This window comes from Tachysurus vachellii, chromosome 4, assembly GCF_030014155.1.
Source record: "Tachysurus vachellii isolate PV-2020 chromosome 4, HZAU_Pvac_v1, whole genome shotgun sequence".
Taxonomy (NCBI): Eukaryota; Metazoa; Chordata; class Actinopteri; order Siluriformes; family Bagridae; genus Tachysurus; species Tachysurus vachellii.
Window position 1 is genome coordinate 740,001 of NC_083463.1, and position 20,043 is coordinate 760,043.

A 20,043-nucleotide genomic window follows, 5' to 3' on the forward strand; every position below is an offset into this window, starting at 1 on the left:
CACACTGGAGACTCCTTCATACACATCATACACACACACACACACACACACACACACACACACAGGAGACTCCTTCATACACACACAGACTGGAGACTCCTTCATACACATCATTCACACACACACTGGAGACTCCTTCATACACATCATACACACACACTGGAGACTCCTTCAGCACATCACACACACACTGGAGACTCCTTCATACACATCATACACACACACACACTGGAGACTCCTTCATACACATCATTCACACACACACACACACACACTGGAGACTCCTTCACACACACACACACACACACACACACTGGAGACTCCTTCATACACATCATTCACACACACACTGGAGACTCCTTCATACACATCATTCACACACACACACACACTGGAGACTCCTTCATACACATCATTCACACACACACTGGAGACTCCTTCATACACATCATTCACACACACACACACACACACACTGGAGACTCCTTCACACACACACACACACACACACACACACACACACTGGAGACTCCTTCATACACATCATTCACACACACACTGGAGACTCCTTCATACACTTCACACACACACACACACACACACACACACACACACACTGGAGACTCTTTCATACACACACACACACACACACACACTGGAGGCTCCTTCAGCAAGTGATACTTATTGATATATCATGAAAACTTCACCGTATACATAAGTATCCTCTTACTATAGAAATAACAACACATTAAAATGTGTGTATTCATATAAAAACCTGTACTAATTTAATCAACCAATCAGAATCCAGAATTCAATATCCAAGTGTAATAAATTATGAGAATGTATGTTAATACTCACTAAACATCAGCAAAGCACATAGAGCAGTTTAATTATTTGCTGCTGCATAATTAATTAAAAAATCATAAAAATCAGTAAAGATGGAAAAAAATAACTGTTTATTTAGGTTCACTTAAAAAAAATAATAAAAACCATTTGATCTCATTTTTATATGGTGTAATTTATTAATAAACGTCACCTGCATGTTGAAGTGCAAGCGTCCTCCCTGATTTAACTGAACTGTAACAGCTTCAGCCACCAAAATTTATTCATTTATTCAGGAAATCTCGCCATTTAGTTTTAGTCAAAGCACAACATGATTGTAGACACATTTGGCTCAAGGTCCATTCCCTCAGACAGAAAAAAAAATTAAGATTCTTCATTAAAAGAAAGTGTGTAAGAACTGGGCTTGAAGAGTTAAAAAAAAACTTTAGAGGTGACATTTGGTCAAAACAAACACACGTCACAATGTACAAGAAAGGGTTAGATATGAAACATGGGGGGGGGGGATGTTTACTTGTCTGTACTATTCTCAACTTTCATTTTATTTAAGAACTCCTGCGGAAAAAAAACAAACAAATTCCCAAACAAACGCTGATAAAGAGGATATTTCCTCTTTTATATGTGGGTGTGAGGACACACACCCGGGATACATACACAAATATATACACATCTGCTCATCTCTTATTAAAAATAGCTAAAGGAAAAATATCATCATTATTCTCCATAAACTCTGTGTGACCTGCGCTTCCTAAGCTGTTAGTTAAAAAGGAATATAAAAACAAGGAACTGGCATTCCCAGTGTGTGTGTGTGTGTGTGTGTGTGTGTGTGTGTGTGTGTGTGTGTGTGTGTGTGTGTGTGTGTGTGTAGGCAGAGCTGCAGTAGTCCGTTTAACCGAGTGCTACCCGTTAGCCTGTTTTGACACAGTACAGGTCCTTTAATGTCTTGAGCTCCTCGATCAGCGTTTTGTTTTGGTTCTCCAGCACGGCCACGCGGTTCTCCAGGCACTTCACATACTCCTTCTTCTTCCTGCGACACTCTCGAGCCGCCTCCCTACACACCCACAGCCACACCCACAGCCAGTCAGTCGTGTGTAAATAAGTTACCCGATATTAAGAGTAATCAGATACGAGGTCTAGTGCAGGTGAGGTTTACTTACAGATTAAATCCTTATAATTAAAGATAATGCAATAAGTTCATGGAAAACTATTCTGAATGAATGACGTCTCCAAACCCAGAACAATAAAATACACAGACTCCTCCCACTACATTACCACACACACACACACACAGACAAAAAGATAGACCTGTTTTTGGCGAGGCGAATCTCTCGTTTCATCTGAGGGTCATCACTCTTTCCCTGTGAACTGATGACCGGTGAGGTCATGACCACTGTCTGAGGCAGTGCTGATGATGACGAGCGAATCTGATACGCCTGCATCTCACCTCCTGCTCCTGTAAACACCACATGACGCTCATCACACCAGCACGTCACACTGCCACACCTACCATAACCATCACACATCAAATCAGACTCATCACAGAACATCAGATGTTCATGTAAACACCAACCTTGCAGCACCACCTGATTGCTGGGGAGGAGGATCTGCTGTCCATCTGCGGTCTGAGCGTACTGTAATATAGTGGGCTGGCTCGGGTTCGAGTTGGTCATGGTGAGCGTCTGCAGGCCCTGAACGCCCTCTGAACCTGTACCGGCTAACTGCAGGGAGCCGTTCGAGGCTATCGCAACTGTTATCAACAACAGGGTTAGTCAGAGATGTCCACACGCATCACACACCTGTAGCAGCAGCTTTATACTCATATACAAAGCAAGCAGTTGCTAAAATGGCTATTAAATCAAACTGCTTTCATACATGCACAAGTACGTGAACCAGTGAAAAGTGTTTCAGTGAGCACAGGGAGACGTACTGTACTGTCCACTGCTGGTCTGATATATGGGCGTGGACAGAGACACTGTGGTCATGGTGGACGACACAGAGGTCTCCTCCTCTCCTTCATTACGTGTCGCTACTTCCTCTGCCGAGAGGTCATTTAAAATCTTCCTATAACACAATTAACGCAAAAATCTGTAACTCACAACTTCACACAACAGAATTTCACCACAAAGACAGCTTTGTACAGATGTAATAATAACTTTACTGTTAATATTATTTATTATTTATATAGATTATATATTTCAATCAGGAAAATCGAGTCAAGTGCTGAAACATTACAAATATAAGAGGGGAAGGTGGGCGGAGCTTTCAGGTGTCAGATGACATCAGCGAGTTAAATTGTTCCAGATTCATGTGTCGTTTGGTTTATTCGAGTGGAAACTCTTTTGGTGTGTTTTTGAATGATAACTCATAGCAGTATACATCAGTGTTAATGTGTCACCTGTGAGTGTGTGTGTACCTGTAAGATGGGCGTCTGGCCAGCAGCTCTCGTGTCTTCTGGTTTGAAGCTCCGCTGTCTGACGAATCCTGAGAATCATCACTGTCTGACCCCTGACCCTATGAATGAACACACACACATTAGGAATGTGAATAATGACTGGTCTGGTTCATCATGCTGGGGAATACACACCCACAACATAAAATGACATCACACAGATTAGCAGATTGTAGATTATCTATCATCTTAACAGCAAGCAACTATTACAGCATGTACCCAAGTGTTTCATCATTTATTACAGTAATCTGACAGAATTTAACACAGTGTGTGTGTTACCTGTACTTGTGCTTGTGGAGACTGTATCACTGAAGACTGAGCAGACTGGATAACCCCCTGCACCTGAAACTGACCTCCGGGGAGCTGCACCACAGCCACAGGAGATCCCCCTAAAGTCATCTATATAACACACACACATCACAGACTAATCTCTCTCTCTCTCAAATACACACACACACATCACAGACTAATCTCTCGCGCTATCTCTCAAACACTCACACACACACACAGACACACGCACACACATCACAGACTAATCTCTCGCTCTATCTCTCAAACACACACACACACACACATCACAGACTAATCTCTCGCTCTATCTCTCAAACACACACACACACGCACACACACATCACAGACTAATCTCTCGCGCTATCTCTCAAACACTCACACACACACACACACACGCACGCACACACATCACAGACTAATCTCTCGCGCTATCTCTCAAACACTCACACACACACACACACACACGCACACACATCACAGACTAATCTCTCGCTCTATCTCTCAAACACACACACACACGCACACACACATCACAGACTAATCTCTCGCTCTATCTCTCAAACACTCACACACACACACGCACACACACATCACAGACTAATCTCTCACGCTATCTCTCAAACACTCACACACACAAACACACACACACACACACATCACAGACTAATCTCTCGCTCTATCTCTCAAACACACACACACACGCACACACACATCACAGACTAATCTCTCGCTCTATCTCTCAAACACTCACACACACACGCACACACATCACAGACTAATCTCTCGCTCTATCTCTCAAACACACACACACACACGCACATCACAGACTAATCTCTCGCTCTATCTCTCAAACACTCATACACACACAATCATGGTATACCTGAGTGATCTGTGATAACTGAGACGCTGTGATGGTGGTTGGGATGGTTATCGCTTGTGACTCTGTGCCGTTACTGCCACTCTGGTGAACCTCCTCCATTTCCACTGCATGCACACACACGCACACACACACACACACAACATCCATCATTGCACTGTACACTGTGTGATTTTATTCACTAGAGTATTTTTTTCACCTTCAGTCAACCCTAAAACATTCATATATAGAATATATTATTATTCAAAGTTATGTAAATTCTTATGTTGAATAATTGATGTATTAATTTTATGAAAAAAGGAACCCATAAGTACTTCACACAAGTGCAAACATGTTCCACAAGCTGCAGTAATTAGTGCAAGTGTGTGTGTGTGAGAGAGAGACAGCTGTTTAATACAGTCATCAGTGTTTCCACTTCACCCCTGCGGCAATGAATCACCTCCACACACTTATGTTTTTAGTCATGCAGTATGCAGCACACACACACACACACACACACACACTTTAACATCTACAATGTAGTTGTCATTAACTGAATCATATTCTATACATTTTAGTGTTTAATTTGAACTTACTTAGAATTTATTCTCTTTTAAAAACACAACTCAGACTTTCAGTTACTTCTGTGCAGGTTCAGCCCAAGGGGCGTGGCTTCTGCATCCTACTGAGCATTTCATTGGACGAACACAAGCACGTTAAAATGTCAAATTAAAACGTTTCCAATAACTACTTTCATATTATGTTTTTTCTATAAATATATACACTATATAGTCTGTCATAAATATACACACACTTATACTCAGACATAAAGATCATGACCCAAGTTTTGAATCACTATTTTTTTTCACACCAGCTTCACTTTAAATGTGATTTTAATTCGGATTATTAAAGTAACTAGTTTACACCGTATACAGTGTAAATGTATAACATGAATCGTGTTAATATTCAAATAAAACCTTTAAACCAAAAACACAAGAAGGTTTAAAGAGAAATTGTGAATGTGATAAAGGAAAATTTTTATATCTATAATTTGAAATTAAGGAAAAATAACTAATTAAAAACAGACGATTTTATTCGTGTAAAATCTGTAAAATGATTTAATCTGAAATAATTAAACTGATTATCAGATAACAGGAGATTAATAAAAATCTGGTTTATTTAGTCAGTTTGTCTTCATCCCAGATGTGAAGGTCCCACATGCCCTCAGTAGTGAAACAGTAGTGAGTGATTGTGAACACAGCCGGTTATTATTATTAATAATAAAGCCGTTAAGCTAATTCCGCTAGCTGTAGGACTGTTATTGTTTTTATAGCTGTGTCAGAGACTAAAACACAACATGAGCTCGACGCCTCCTGAGGTAAATAGCTGTAATAAATGTAAACATCTCGGACATTAAGGACAGAAAGCGCCATTTAGCTCCGCATGCTAATGCTAACAGTTTACTTGCAGCTGCGCTTCAGTTCAGCTCGGTGTGTGTGTGTGTGTTTAAAGTGATGCGGGAGAGTGAAAAACTTTCAGACCGAGTCACTGGCACGCAAGTACCGCGTCAACACACGTCAGCGACCCGGGGAGCCATTAAAAGTCCGCCATCTCCGAGCAGCAGAACCTCCGCCATTACAGCGCCGTCCCGCCTGAGCAGCGCCGCGCGAGCGCCTTAGCGAGCGCGCGCACACACTCACGTACCTTTAGCAGCTCCTTCGATCCTCCGGAGACGTTCCTCAGGTGTCCGTTATCAAAATGTGACGTAAAAACGTACTTATAACTTTTATCGAGCTGTTTTTATATATGTACATAAAAAAGCTAACTAACTAGCTGGCTTGTTTTTTTTCGAGAAGGCTGTCTTAACGCCCCGCCCACTAAAAAATGGTGTGTGACGTCATTCCACCGAAAACGTTCTGATTGGCTGCACAGCACTTTACAGTAAAGGCGGAAAGACGCTATTAACAACAACAAAACGTGCCCAAAGTTTTATTCCTCTTATACCGTGGACACGGTTACATGGGAATTTCAGGGCTCTCAGGTTTTGAAGACAGGCAAGAGTGAGATCTACAACCCTCCATCCAAACACAACAATGGGGTGCCCCCTACTCCCTCCACCCACACACACACACACACACACACACACAAAGAAAATTTATGACATAAACCATTCCAAAACTTAATATTTGAATTAAACAAAACATATTAAATTATACAGTGTAGTGCTGTTGGTTAGTAGCCTTATTTTTCTGAGATTTAATTACACAGAATTTATGATAAATTCATTATTTTATAAAATGTCATAAAGCCGGGGCCCCTGGCACCATCTCAGGGCCCCAGTTTGAGAACCACTGGCCCTAGACTACTTGTTCTGAGCAGGTGTTGTCAGTGAACAGGCTGTAAAACTGTTGGCTAAGTTACAGACACTCATGAAAAACTCCTGCTGATGATCTGGGAAACGTCTCTAACAGCAGTCACAATGTCATTGTTTGTGTCAAACAAGTTGTGAATTAGTTGTAACATTAAACAGGAGATCATGACTTACTCTGTGCTCAAAGTGATGCTCACAGCTCCAGTGCTTTTCTCTGTGGGTGAACGAGGATGATGATGAACAATTCCAGGATCTGCTTTTTTTTCCTTGGTTGTTGTGTTAAATCTTACCCAGATACAGTAGTGCTATTTTCTGATTGGCTGTTGTGTAGCCTCTGTTTTTGATTGGCTGATAAGTGTCAGGCTCGACATTTTGGGTGCTGTGACTTATTAAATATATGATAAATTGTCAGTTTTTCTGCATGACAAATACAATGTGTGGTGGGAGAGCGTGACAAAAGACCCAAATGAGAGACGGTCACGCGTAATACTTGACAGCCCTGGTATTTTCCATTAGTGACAACTTATAATAAAAACTAAAACTACTGTCCTCAGGGAAGTAAAAGTTCTAAAATGATCGGGCCAGACTGAAACAAACAGCTGCACAAACTGTAAACCTCTAATTTGTTCTGTAACTTTCTGCAAAATTTGTAACTTTCTACATTTATTGTGTAAAATAAATGTAGTAATTTATCATTCAAGCAAAAAGGTTTAAAAATTAAAAAGATTAAAAACTATATTTGTTTAACTATATGAAGTATACTGTGCATATGTCTTCAGGACTGGCAGATCAAAAGAATCTGTGTGATGAATTATTTGTTGTCATATTCTGTATAGTTTAGTCATTAACAGTCACTTTTCAGCCAACTCCCACAAACTGCTAGAGAATGTGGAATAAAGGATTTGATCGATATATTAAGAAAGTGTAATGTGTTAAGCAGGTATTAACATAAATAATTGTAAATTATTTGATACATAAAGTGATGACATCAAACACATGTTTGACGTTAGTTTTTTGTGTTTAGCTCCGCCCCTTGTGTAACTGTCACTTTTACTCAGATTTACCAGTTACGTAAAAACAGTATTTTCACTCTGTAAGTCCTTACTGAGTTAAAGATGTAAAGAACAGGACCAAAGATACAAAATATTTTTAAAATTAAACAGACTAAAATTGCTAAAATGCTGTTTTCTACTTTACCCCATGTCAGTGTGAAATGTGTCAGTGTGATCCATGTGCACCAATGTGATCTGTGTGCTTCAGTGTGAACTGTGTGTGTCATTGTGAACTGTGTCATTGTGAACTGTGTATCAATGTGAACAGTGTGTGTCAGTGCATCATTGTGAACTGTATGTGTCAGTGAGTCATTGTGAACTGTGTACGTCAGTGTGAACTGTGTACGTCAGTGTGAACTGTGTATCAATGTGAACAGTGTGTGTCAGTGCATCATTGTGAACTGTGTGTGTCAGTGTGAACTGGGGGATGTTGTAGCTCGGTGGTTAAGGCGTTCGACTATTGATCTGAAGGTCATTGGTTCGAATCCCAGGTCAACCAAGTTGCCACAGCAGGACCCCTGAGCAAGGCCCTTAACCCTCAATTGCTCAGGTGTATAAACTGAAATAAAAATGTAAGTCACTCTGGATAAGAGTGTCTGCTAAATGCTGTAAACGTAAACATAACTGTGTGTCTCAGTGTATCATTGTGAAATGTGTGTGTCATTGTGAACTGGGTGTGTCGGTGCATTATTGTGAAGTGTGTGTCATTGTGAACAGTGTGTGTAGGTGTGAACTGTCCATGTCATTTTTACATTGTGAACAGTGTGTGTCAGTGTGAACAGTGTGTCAGCGCACCATAGTGAACTGTGTGTGTCGGTGTGAACAGTGTGTGTACAGTAGGTGTGAACTGTCCATGTCATTTTTACATTGTGAACAGTGTGTGTCAGTGTGAACTGTGTGTGTCAGTGCATTATTGTGAACTGTGTGTGTCATTGTGAAAAGTGTGCATTGGTGTGAACAGTGTACATCAGTGTAAACAGTGTCAATGTTTTCAGACATGAAATCTGTAAGGTTAGGGATGCTTGATGTTTGTTTATATTATTATTGATTGCAGAAATTTTGTCTACTTCACCACTCCATAACACATCAGTGCTGCAAAATAAATGCCTTTTATTCTTTTTTATTCCATTTAAATATAAAACAGAAATTAAATCAATGTACAAAATGAAAGAAGAGAAAGTGAAGAGAGGGAAAGAGGGTTGCATAATAATCATGACATCCACATTCATATCCATACACAGCAAAATAAAACAAATCATCAAGCCCAGGTATTATTATTATTATTATTATTATTATTATTATTATTATTATTAAACTGATACACAAGTGAAGAATATTATTTTCATGGGCTGTGTCTCAAATGATGTACTATTAGTGTTAATAGTGTGATCATGTGATGTGTTAAAGCTGTAAAAATGTGAATTGTGATCCGTTCGTCTGCGCAGAACCTCAAAGACTTATTTCTATTGTGATCTGAGACGTTACACAAACAACCCACTACTGTGTGTAGTGACTGTACCGAATTTGGGACACAATTGTGTGTGTGTGTGTGTGTGTGTGTGTGTGTGTGTGTGTTACCATATCCCACAATGCAACATTTAACAGGAAAAGGTGGAAAATTCTTGTCAACAATTGCACCAGGTTCAGGAATTTTATATCATTTTAGTTGATTAATTAAATATTTCCATTTCAAAAGAAACTAATCAACCCTCAACTTATTGCCATGGAAACATATCACCACCGTTTATGTGATATATTTTAATGTGTTGGCTAAACACTACAGCACAATCTGTGGCACAACTTGCCATAATAATAGTAGCAGGTACTCGTGTTGGTCTTGTGAGACTCGTTTGGTATTTCATACATGCTGCATTTAATTTGTTTATTATTAGTAAAATCTACATCATCTTGTAATTGATCATCACAAACATGGCTTCGAGCAGATTATAAAATAGCACTTGATCCAGCACATCCTATTGATTATTTTTTTATATCGTGACAGTTTCTCATGCACAGAACATAATGAAACTCAGCGGCACTAACTGGAGGTCATGATATGGAAAAGTGTGTGTGAGATGTAAGAGATGTCATCACAGTACTTTCTTTTGTAGAGTTAATAACACCAGTGTTTGTGTTCTGTTGAACAATGAGCTCATTCATTCACTAACTAGTTAATTTTATAATCGAAATTCAGTCAAATTCCACTGACCCAGTTTACATGGACCAGTTCAACCAAAAAGGCGTCAGGGGGCCATGGGTGTGCTCTCGTCTTCAGAACACAGCTGAAGACAAAATATTCCTCTGACTGAGGGTCAAAACATGCAGAATTGTCTGGTTATGTGAACCAGCTGGGTTTTTAAATAGGTCTCTGTTACTTGGTTTAACCTCTCAGTAAAAACACTTAGCATTCGTTCAGTCAGTTGTGCCACACACACACACACACACACACACACACACACACACAGGTGTAAATTATTTCATCAGTTTCCTCTCATCTTCCACAGAGCTCCACTTTCTCATGCACAAAAATAAAAACTGAAAAAATACCATAAAGTTTTTTTTGCAAACAGAGAGTGAGAGAGAGAGAGAGCGAGAGGGAGAGAGAGAGAGAGAGAGAGAGAGAGAGAGAGAGAGAGAGAGAGAGAGAGAGAGAGAGAAATCATGCATGCACAAGGAAATAAAGGTAGAGAAACAGAAAGTGGTTATTTACCGTCTCAGAGCTATGCAGGTTACAGCAGTTTATAATCAGATCCATATTCATACAGAGGGAAAAGTATAGCACAGGACACACACACACACACACACACACATCGCATTCTCACTATACACGTGTTCGCAGTGTGTGTAAAATCTCTGCCTTTATACACTTTGTTAGTTTACAATAATAAAAATGTACAGCTTCCTTCCAGCAGGTTAGAAATAATACAAACAAGTCCTGATATTTTAGAGAAGCACCTTAATATGAGAGCTGTGTGTGTGTGTGTGTGTGTGTGTGTGTGTGTGTTAAACCTTAGTGCAGGTTTATTAATATATTTACATATTTATTTACATCTCCATTTCACATTTTTGTTGTTTCTGGATCATTTTAATAACAATGGATAGAAATTAAAAAATCTGCACCAAAAATACATTTAAATTGAAATCTAAATAAAATTCGAATAACAAATATTTTTTCAAAAATTTCAATTTGAATCGTTTTATTTTATTTTGCATTTATTTCCCTCCTCTGTGTTGTTTATGTAACTTTTTGATCTGATTGGTTTTAGTGATTGTTTTTATAAAGTGTCCATGGCAAAATGTCACACACACACAAACACACACACACGCACACACACAAACACACACACACAAACACACACAAACATACACACACACAAACACACACACACAAACACACACACACACAAACACACACGCACACAAACACACACGCACACAAACACACACGCACACAAACACACACACACAAACACACACAAACACACACACACTCACACACACAAACATACACACACACAAACACAAACACACACACACAAACACACACGCACACAAACACACACACACACTCACACACACTCACACACACAAACACACATGCACACAAACTCACATGCACACAAACACACACGCACCCAAACACACACACAAACATACACACACACAAACACATGCACGCACACAAACACGTACACAAACACACACACACAAACACACAAACACACATGCACACAAACACATGCACACAAACATACACACATACAAACACACGCACACAAACACACACACATGCACACAAACACACACAAACACGCACACAAACATATACACACAAACACACACACACACGCACACAAACACACACATTGGAGCTGTTATAAATAATAAAGGTGCATTTAATTCAGTGTTTGTACCAAAAACTCATCGAGTTTCTGCATAAATAATAATAATCCTACATCATGCAGAAATGTTATTTTTTAACGAATGTAAAAAGTAAAAAAAAAACACTTCAAAAAGTGTTGAAACTGAGAGCAGCGTGAGAGAAACGCAGGAGAAATGACGAGAACAATGATGTGCTCATGAGTAATAAATTATAGTAAGTGGACCTGAATTTTTAAAATGTTTTTATTTTACTCACAGCCCATAGTGAGCATGTAAAGATCTGGAGTTTGTTCTCCTCACATGTTGTAGGCCACGTATATGGGGTCTAATTGATCAGCCAGGAAGGAGTCTCTCAGGTGCATCCTCTGCTTCTCTCCACGGGAGTTGATGGGGATGACGCCGGGGTCCACGATCACCACCACGCCCACGATCAGGTGATGTTCCTCCAGGACCACGTTGGTGATCAGAGGCACCAGGTCCAATGCGTCCTGCTCCGAGCCGCACAGCTCCGACACCACCACTAGCAGATTAGTCCAGGTGAAGACGGCGCTGAGAGGAAACAACACCGAGTACAAATACCATCAACACCACAGAGATCTCAGACACCACACACACACACCCTACTGCCTGAATACTGCATTCTGATTGGTCAACTCAGTAAGTGATGTTAAATATACAAATATATATATATATATAACGTGGGCTTGTCTATAAGGATGAGGCCCCGCCTCTGGTTTACCTCTCTCCGATACCGCGGTGCGCTCGCTGAACACTGGTCTCTATATCGATGGGGTGATAGCGCAGTCCTCTCAGCTCCAGAGTCTCATCCAGAGAACCAACGATGAACAGAGCATCATGTCTCTCTGACACAGGAGCACAGAGATCACCAGGACAAGCATGAATACCACATCATGATACCGATACTGAACTAAACCTCACTGAGGGTTAATCACTCCAACCTCACACGTGTTTGTGTATTTACACTACTGACTCCTTCAACATGCGCTAATGAGTTTTTTGGGGGTTTTGTTTCCCTAGAAGAGCGTTTCTGTAAAGCTTTGAGTATATCCTTGTTTTTATCAGCTGATTACCACGCCGTTATCTTCACTCATCTAGTGTTAGCTTTACACACTTAAATCACAACCTCTTGTTCTTTTAACAATATCCATGACATTATGTTTATATATATACACACACACTGCAACATATTCAGTTACAACCTCTATTTTTGATCTATTCATTTATTCATTTTCTACCGCTTATCCGAACTACCTCGGGTCACGGGGAGCCTGTGCCTATCTCAGGCGTCATCGGGCATCAAGGCAGGATACACCCTGGACGGAGTGCCAACCCATCGCAGGGCACACACACACACACACACTCTCATTCACTCACACAATCACACACTACGGACAATTTTCCAGAGATGCCAATCAACCTACCATGCATGTCTTTGGACCGGGGGAGGAAACCGGAGTACCCAGAGGAAACCCCCGAGGCACGGGGAGAACATGCAAACTCCACACACACAAGGAGGAGGCGGGATTCGAACCCCCAACCCTGGAGGTGTGAGGCGAACGTGCTAACCACTAAGACACCGTGCCCCTTGATCTAGTTATGTCTTCTTTAATTCATATCTTACTTGTGCCATATTTTTATTCCTTTTCTTTCAGTTGCTGAGGTTTGTATCTCGGTGCTCACAGGAATGAAGTGCTCCGTCTCACACTCAGTACTTAGCGTCACTGCTCTGGCACAAGGCTTGAAGAGTCTGAGTTTATTATGCTGTGGACTGGTTACTGCCCCTGACTTCAGCTGCTTCGTGAGTAATAATGAGTCAGTTCTGTTCTGTAAAGTTACACCTGTTTTGTTCGATCTAATGTCATAATTAATTTATTAGTAAATAAAAAGTCAATAAAATATGTACCTCAGCCACATGTGCAGTTGTTTGTGACCAGTGTTTATGTAATATAGCTGTTTGAACCTTGAACCTGTGGCGTTTTTTCTCTGCGTCACTGCTTTGTGTGTGAGTCACAGCACAGATGTGTTTAATTCCCACACTCGCTATTAAACACACTATTTAAACATCAATAGTGAATCACCATCACGTGTATTGTAGGAAGACTCTTTAGTTCCTCTTCTCTATATATTTACAGTTTGATCATTAATCATGACGTTTATCCAGATCACTGGTGTGTCATAGTGTCTGTTCATCAGTGTGACACTGCACATATGGACACAGCTGCAGATGCTGGAATCAGAGCATATTTTAACGTGTAAGTGAGCAGGTTAACAGACCGGAACCCGATTCCGGTATCAGTATCTCACCCCCGCTAGCGTCAGTGAGTTCGGTCCTCTTGACAAAGCCGAGGTATCCCGTCCTGGCCCACAGCGTTTGTGGATCTCCGAAGCTGAGCTTGGTGTTGAAGTGGTCGGCCTGCAGACTCTCCTCTCCGTAGATGGTGTAGTAACCCGACGCTGTGTGAGGACTGTTCACCCAGATCTGACATGGGGTCAAAGGCCACGTTTAATTTCAATTAAAACTGCAGTGAGTCTGCATTAAACAAATTCATGGGTGGAGCAACATATGAGCTCAGGTTTGTGATGTCATCCGTTTACATGCTCCCTAAGCTATGTAGCTCGCTAAAGCTACGAAGAAATATCTTTTTTTATTCACACAAACATTTCACACGAATGTCGCAGAAAAGTGTCAACTAATAAAACATAAATAATTGGATGAAAAACAAAAGTCTAGGAGTTAAAAAACAAAATGTTAAAGTAAAAGAACATTTAAAAGAACATTTAGGAAAATAAGTGAAAAAATGAAGAAATAAATATTTAATAAATTTGCATTTTTATGAATATTTATAGCTTCTGGTGTTTTTTAATAAGTGTAAATGTTTAGAGATGTTTCTCAGGAGGATGTTATACACACACACCTCTCCCAGGTGAGAGTCTCCCAGAGGTCCCCTAGTCTCAGGATTAACGATCACAACCCTCACACCAGGAAGGATCTACAGAAAATGAGATGTTTGTTGAAGATGGTGACGATTTAATCGAATGTGTAAAAAAGTGGGAGGAGTTTAACTCACTGTTCCAGACTCCATCAGAGGAAGAGACTGAGGAGCTCCTCTCTCGACCAGCCGCACTCTGACACACACAAATGTAATTGTAGCATGCGTGCAAAACAAGTGTGTGTATGTGTGTTTGTGTGTGTGCGTGTTGTACCTGTCATGTCGGAGGGACTTCATGTCAACATACACAGTAGAGGGGTCTGGTCCGGTTGTACCCTGAAACACAAGCAGTACACAGAAACACACACACACACACACACACACACACACACACACACACACACACACACACACACACACACACACACACACACACACACACACACACACACACACACACACACACACACACACACAAACACACACCTTATTTTAAAAGCCAAAAATAAAGATCTTTAAGATGTACACAGGCGAGTCACAGACAACACAGAGACACACAGGTGACACACAGGTGACACACAGGTGACACAAAGGTGACACAAAGGTGACACGTGGCTCCTGTACCTGGAGACAGATGGCGAGGTTGACTCTGGAGCCAAAGGAGGTGCTGACAGCACGTGTGGAGAGGCCGACATCTTTAAACAGTTTGGAGAAGGACTGAGTGAGAGCCAAACGTGGACGTTCTTCAGCTACAACCACACAACTCCTCACACATGCCAGGTTCACTCCACGAGCCTTTACACACACACACACACACACACACAGTGCTATGTCATCCAGTTTCAATTGTGTATTGTGTGTTGTGTGTAATGTGTGTGTACTGTGTGTGTATTGTGTGTGTATTCAAGTCAAGAAGCTTTTATTGTCATTTACACCATATATATGTGACACAGTACACAGTGACATGACACAACGCTCCTCCAGGACCAGGGAGATACATAGAACATCACAGAGATAAGGACTGAAGTCAGTTAGTCCTAGACACAAAGTATATCTGTACAACCTGGTGTACACAGTGTGAGACACAAGACGAAGACAGTAAAGGACAAAAGACAAGAAGACAGTAAAGGACAAAAGACAGTGTGAGACACAATACAAGAAGACAGTGTTAGACACAAGACAAGAAGACAGTGCAGGACAAAAGACAGTGTGAGACAAGAAGACAGTGAAGGACACAAGACAAGAAGACAGTGAAGGACACAAGACAAGAAGACAGTGCAGTACAAAAAATACAAGACAATAGACAAAAGACAGTAAACAGTAACAGTGGTGATCAGTGTAAATACTGTGTGTTCAACAATATTGTGTGTGCAGAAATACAGGAATGAACACATTAGTGTTATAGCAGCAGTTACATGAGGTAACGTAAAGTATTGTGCAAACAGCAATCAACTGAAATGTGAGACAGAATGTGTAAAGATCAAAAAACAGTGTGTAAAACAGTTTGATGGATGTATATTGGAAGTGTGTGTATTTGGTGTAGGTCTGTACAGTCCATACAGTTGATGTGTGTGTATGTGTGTTGTGCTCAGTACAGTTCAGTTATTGAGGAGTCTGATGGCTTGTGGAAAGGGAATGTTACACAGTCTGGTGTGTTATTCGTCTACAAAGCTCTCAATAATTTAGCTCCCAAATATCTATCTGATTTGATTATGTACAATCCTTCAAGGTCACTTAGATCCCAAAATTGTCACCTTTTGCTGGTACCATGATCCCGTCTGCAACGCAGGGGAGACCGAGCTTTCGCGGGCCCTAAGCTGTGGAATAGATTGTCACCACGAGTCATAACTGCTTCTACGTTTTCTGAATTTAAATCCATGTTAAAAACACACCTCTTTTCCTGTGCTTTTATTTGTTGGTCATTTGTAGGTGTTCTTTTATATTTATGTTCTTCTTTTTCCTTTTGTTTTAACTCCATGTACAGCACTTTGACCAGCTCAGGCTGAGTTTAAATGTGCTTTATAAATGAAATTGAATTGAATTGAAATTGGTCGTGAGGGCCAAATGCTTCAGTACCTTATTCCAGACAGCAGCAGGGTGAAGAGTGTGTGTGAGGGGTGTGTGGGGTGAAGAGTGTGTGTGAGGGGTGTGTGGGGTGAAGAGTGTGTGTGAGGGGTGTGTGGGGAGAAGAGTGTGTGTGAGGGGTGTGTGAGGGGTGTGTGGGGTGAAGAGTGTGTGGTGTGAGGTGTGTGTGGGGTGAAGAGTGTGTGTGAGGGGTGTGTGAGATCCACAATGCTGTTGGCTTTGCGGATGCAGCGTGTGGTGTAAGTGTCCATGATAGAGGGAAGAGAGACTCCAATGATCTTCTCAGCTGTCCTCACTATCCACTGCAGGGTCTTGTGATCTGAGATGGTGCAGTTCCCAAACCAGACAGTGATGCAGCTACTCAGGATGATCTCAATGGTCCCTCTGTAAAAAGTAGTCAGGATGGGGGGAGGGAGATGTGTTTTTCTCAGACAGTAAGAGATGCTGCTGGGCTTTCTTAGTGATGGAAATGGTGTTGCGTGACCAGGCAATGTTCTCCGCTAGGAACATCGGCGCTGCTCAGGGAAATGTTGAAGATGTCAGTGAAGACATCCGCTAGCTGTTCTGCACATTCCCTGAGCTCCCTGCCAGGAATGTTGTCTGGTCCAGCAGCCTTCTGTGGGTTAACTCTGCATGGAGTTCTCCTTACATTGGCCTTGGATAGACAGAGTACCTGTTTGCTGGGGGGAGAGGGGAGGGGTGATCTTCCTTGCCGTTATGTTGTTCTGTTCCTCAAATCGAGCGTTAAATATCATTCAGCACATCTGTGATGGAGGCGTCGCTATCACAGGCAGGTGAAGCTGTCTTGTAGGTCATGATCACCTGTATGTCCTGCCACATGCGCCGGGTGTCTCCGCTGTCCTGGAAGTGGCTGTGGATTGTCTGGGTGTGTGTGTGCTTTGAATTTAATTCAATTAAATTTATTTTATAGCGCTTTTAACAATTCCCATTGTCTCAAAGCAGCTTTACAGAAGTATGGAAACAGAAAAGAGAGAGAAAAATATATTATATATATATATATATATATATATATATATATATATATATATATATATATGTATATAAGAAGAAGAAGAAGAAAAGATAAGGATAAAAATAAATAAATGAACATGAATGAATAAATAAATAAAATACACAATTAAAGTTTAAAATGTATCAAAAAAGATTAACTTAAAATATAAAATACTAGATATCTCTCCCTGTCCCTAATGAACAAGTCTGAGGTGACGGTGGCAAAAAAAACTCCCTGAGATGATGTGAGGAAGAAACCTTGAGAGGAACCAGACTCAGAACCTCATCCTCATTTGGGTGACACTCTACAGTAAACAGTGTAAATGTAAATAATGTCCTTTCTACAACAGTTTATAATAGTGCAGCCGAGAGCTCCTGAGGAACTAATGGGTCATCGTAAACTCTGAGTTCAGTCTGTCATGTCTTCTTCTGAACCAGTGTCGTGTCAGTCAGCTGTATGTTCTGGTGTTTATCAGCAATCAGGTCTGTGGTGAACTCAGAGTTTATGATGACCCATTAGTTCCTCAGGAGCTCTCGGCTGCACTATTATAAACTGTTGTAGAAAGAACATTATTTACATTTACACTATTTACTGTAGAGTGTCACCCAAATGAGGATGAGGTTCACTTACAGTAGAAAGTAGAATGGACAGGAGAGCCGGCCGGCTAGGGTTAGTTTTTATCTTCAGCCCGCCCGCTTTCCGCACTTCTGCTTCGTCTGGCGTCCCCTCTCCTGGTCTCCGGTATCAGGCGATGCAGAGGACTGGAGGCCTGGTCGAGCCTCTAGTCCAAGGCGAGGTTGCCGAGGTTGTAAAGCCTTTCCAACACATCATCGTGCAGGTTGGTTGTTGTACGATTTCTGTATTGTATGAACTTCTGGTGGTTGTATACATGAACACCGCCATGTACCAGCAACAGTCTTGCTAAAAACACCATAAATAGCACCATATTGTATCTGGATTGGCCGCTGCGTTCTACTGCCGTGCCGCCATCTTGGATTGTGCATTGTGTGTGTATATTGTGTGTATACTGTGTGTAGTGTGCGTGTTTATTGTGTGTGTATATTGTGTGTAGTGTGTGCGTGTGTATTGTGTGTGTATATTGTGTGTAGTGTATGCATTGTGTGTGTATTGTGTGTGTATATTGTGTGTAGTGTGTGCGTGTGTATTGTGTGTGTATATTGTGTGTAGTGTGTGTGTGTATTGTGTGTGTATATTGTGTGTAGTGTATGCATTGTGTGTGTATTGTGTGTGTATATTGTGTGTAGTGTATGCATTGTGTGTGTATTGTGTGTATATTGTGTGTAGTGTGTGCGTGTGTATTGTGTGTATATTGTGTGTAGTGTGTGTGTGTATTGTGTGTGTATATTGTGTGTAGTGTATGCATTATGTGTGTATTGTGTGTGTATATTGTGTGTAGTGTATGCATTGTGTGTGTATTGTGTGTATATTGTGTGTAGTGTGTGCGTGTGTATTGTGTGTATATTGTGTGTAGTGTGTGTGTGTATTGTGTGTGTATATTGTGTGTAGTGTATGCATTGTGTGTGTATTGTGTTTTTATTGTGTGTAGTGTGTGTGTATTGTGTGTATATTGTGTGTAGTGTATGCATTGTGTGTGCATTGTGTGTGTGTATTGTGTGTAGTGTATGCATTGTGTGTGTATTGTGTGTATATTGTGTGTAGTGTGTGTGTGTATTGTGTGTGTATATTGTGTGTAGTGTATGCATTGTGTGTGTATTGTCATGTGTGTATCGTGTGAGTGTATTGTGTGTGTATTGTCATGTGTGTATCGTATGTGTATTGTCATGTGTGTATCGTGTGTGTCTAGTGTGTGTATTGTCATGTGTGTATTGTCGTGTGTGTGTATTGTGTGTGTATTGTGTGTATTGTCATGTGTGTATCGTGTGAGTGTATTGTGTGTGTATTGTCATGTGTGTATCGTATGTGTATTGTCATGTGTGTATCGTGTGTGTATTGTGTGTGTATTGTCATGTGTGTATTGTCGTGTGTGTGTATTGTGTGTGTATTGTCATGTGTGTATTGTGTGTATTGTCATGTGTGTATCGTGTGTGTGTATTGTGTGTGTATTGTCATGTGTGTATTGTCATGTGTGTATCGTGTGTGTATTGTCATGTGTGTATTGTCATGTGTGTATCGTGTGTGTGTATTGTCATGTGTGTATTGTCATGTGTGTATCGTGTGTGTGTATTGTCATGTGTGTATTGTCATGTGTGTATTGTCATGTGTGTATCGTGTG

At 40.9% G+C, this 20,043-nt stretch overlaps 2 protein-coding genes across 7 annotated transcripts in view; both read right to left on the reverse strand.

The window, feature by feature from the left end:
• Positions 1-939: 939 nt before the first annotated feature.
• On the reverse strand, positions 940-6,313 carry atf1 (activating transcription factor 1). 3 transcript variants are annotated; one of them, XM_060867273.1, is made up of 9 exons: positions 6,141-6,313; positions 5,033-5,118; positions 4,461-4,564; positions 3,569-3,688; positions 3,254-3,351; positions 2,768-2,901; positions 2,411-2,587; positions 2,146-2,293; positions 940-1,891 (listed from the first exon to the last, which is right to left on the reverse strand). In XM_060867273.1, coding segments are annotated over exons 2-9 (927 nt in total). In that variant the 5' UTR covers positions 5,034-5,118; positions 6,141-6,313; the 3' UTR covers positions 940-1,746. The 3 variants fall into 3 exon arrangements, with proteins under 3 accessions (XP_060723256.1, XP_060723255.1, XP_060723257.1); XM_060867272.1 differs by having other exon boundaries at positions 5,033-5,121; XM_060867274.1 differs by lacking the exon at positions 5,033-5,118 and having other exon boundaries at positions 6,141-6,312.
• A 2,714-nt stretch (positions 6,314-9,027) lies between these two features.
• The window catches only part of dip2bb (disco-interacting protein 2 homolog Bb), a 41,815-nt gene continuing 30,799 nt past the window's right edge, over positions 9,028-20,043 (reverse strand). For 2 of the 4 annotated variants that reach the window (XM_060867278.1, XM_060867275.1), the window contains 7 exons: positions 15,317-15,487; positions 14,967-15,028; positions 14,831-14,888; positions 14,678-14,752; positions 14,067-14,241; positions 12,481-12,604; positions 9,028-12,290 (listed from right to left, as the gene is read on the reverse strand). In XM_060867278.1, the coding sequence (XP_060723261.1) occupies positions 12,038-12,290; positions 12,481-12,604; positions 14,067-14,241; positions 14,678-14,752; positions 14,831-14,888; positions 14,967-15,028; positions 15,317-15,487 (918 nt within the window). In that variant the 3' untranslated portion in view covers positions 9,028-12,037. The remainder of the gene's footprint in view (positions 12,291-12,480; positions 12,605-14,066; positions 14,242-14,677; positions 14,753-14,830; positions 14,889-14,966; positions 15,029-15,316; positions 15,488-20,043) is intronic. The other 2 variants (XM_060867279.1, XM_060867277.1) reach the window with 1 other exon arrangement.

Bases quoted from the DNA above. Each gene is read 5' to 3' on its own strand.
- atf1 (XM_060867273.1), bottom strand. The intron at 2,588-2,767 runs GTACGTCTCCCT...TGTTGATAACAG, and splicing joins GACCAGCAGTGGACAGTACA to TTGCGATAGCCTCGAACGGC. The intron at 1,892-2,145 runs GTCTATCTTTTT...GTGGGTGTGTAG, and splicing joins ATTCGCCTCGCCAAAAACAG to GGAGGCGGCTCGAGAGTGTC.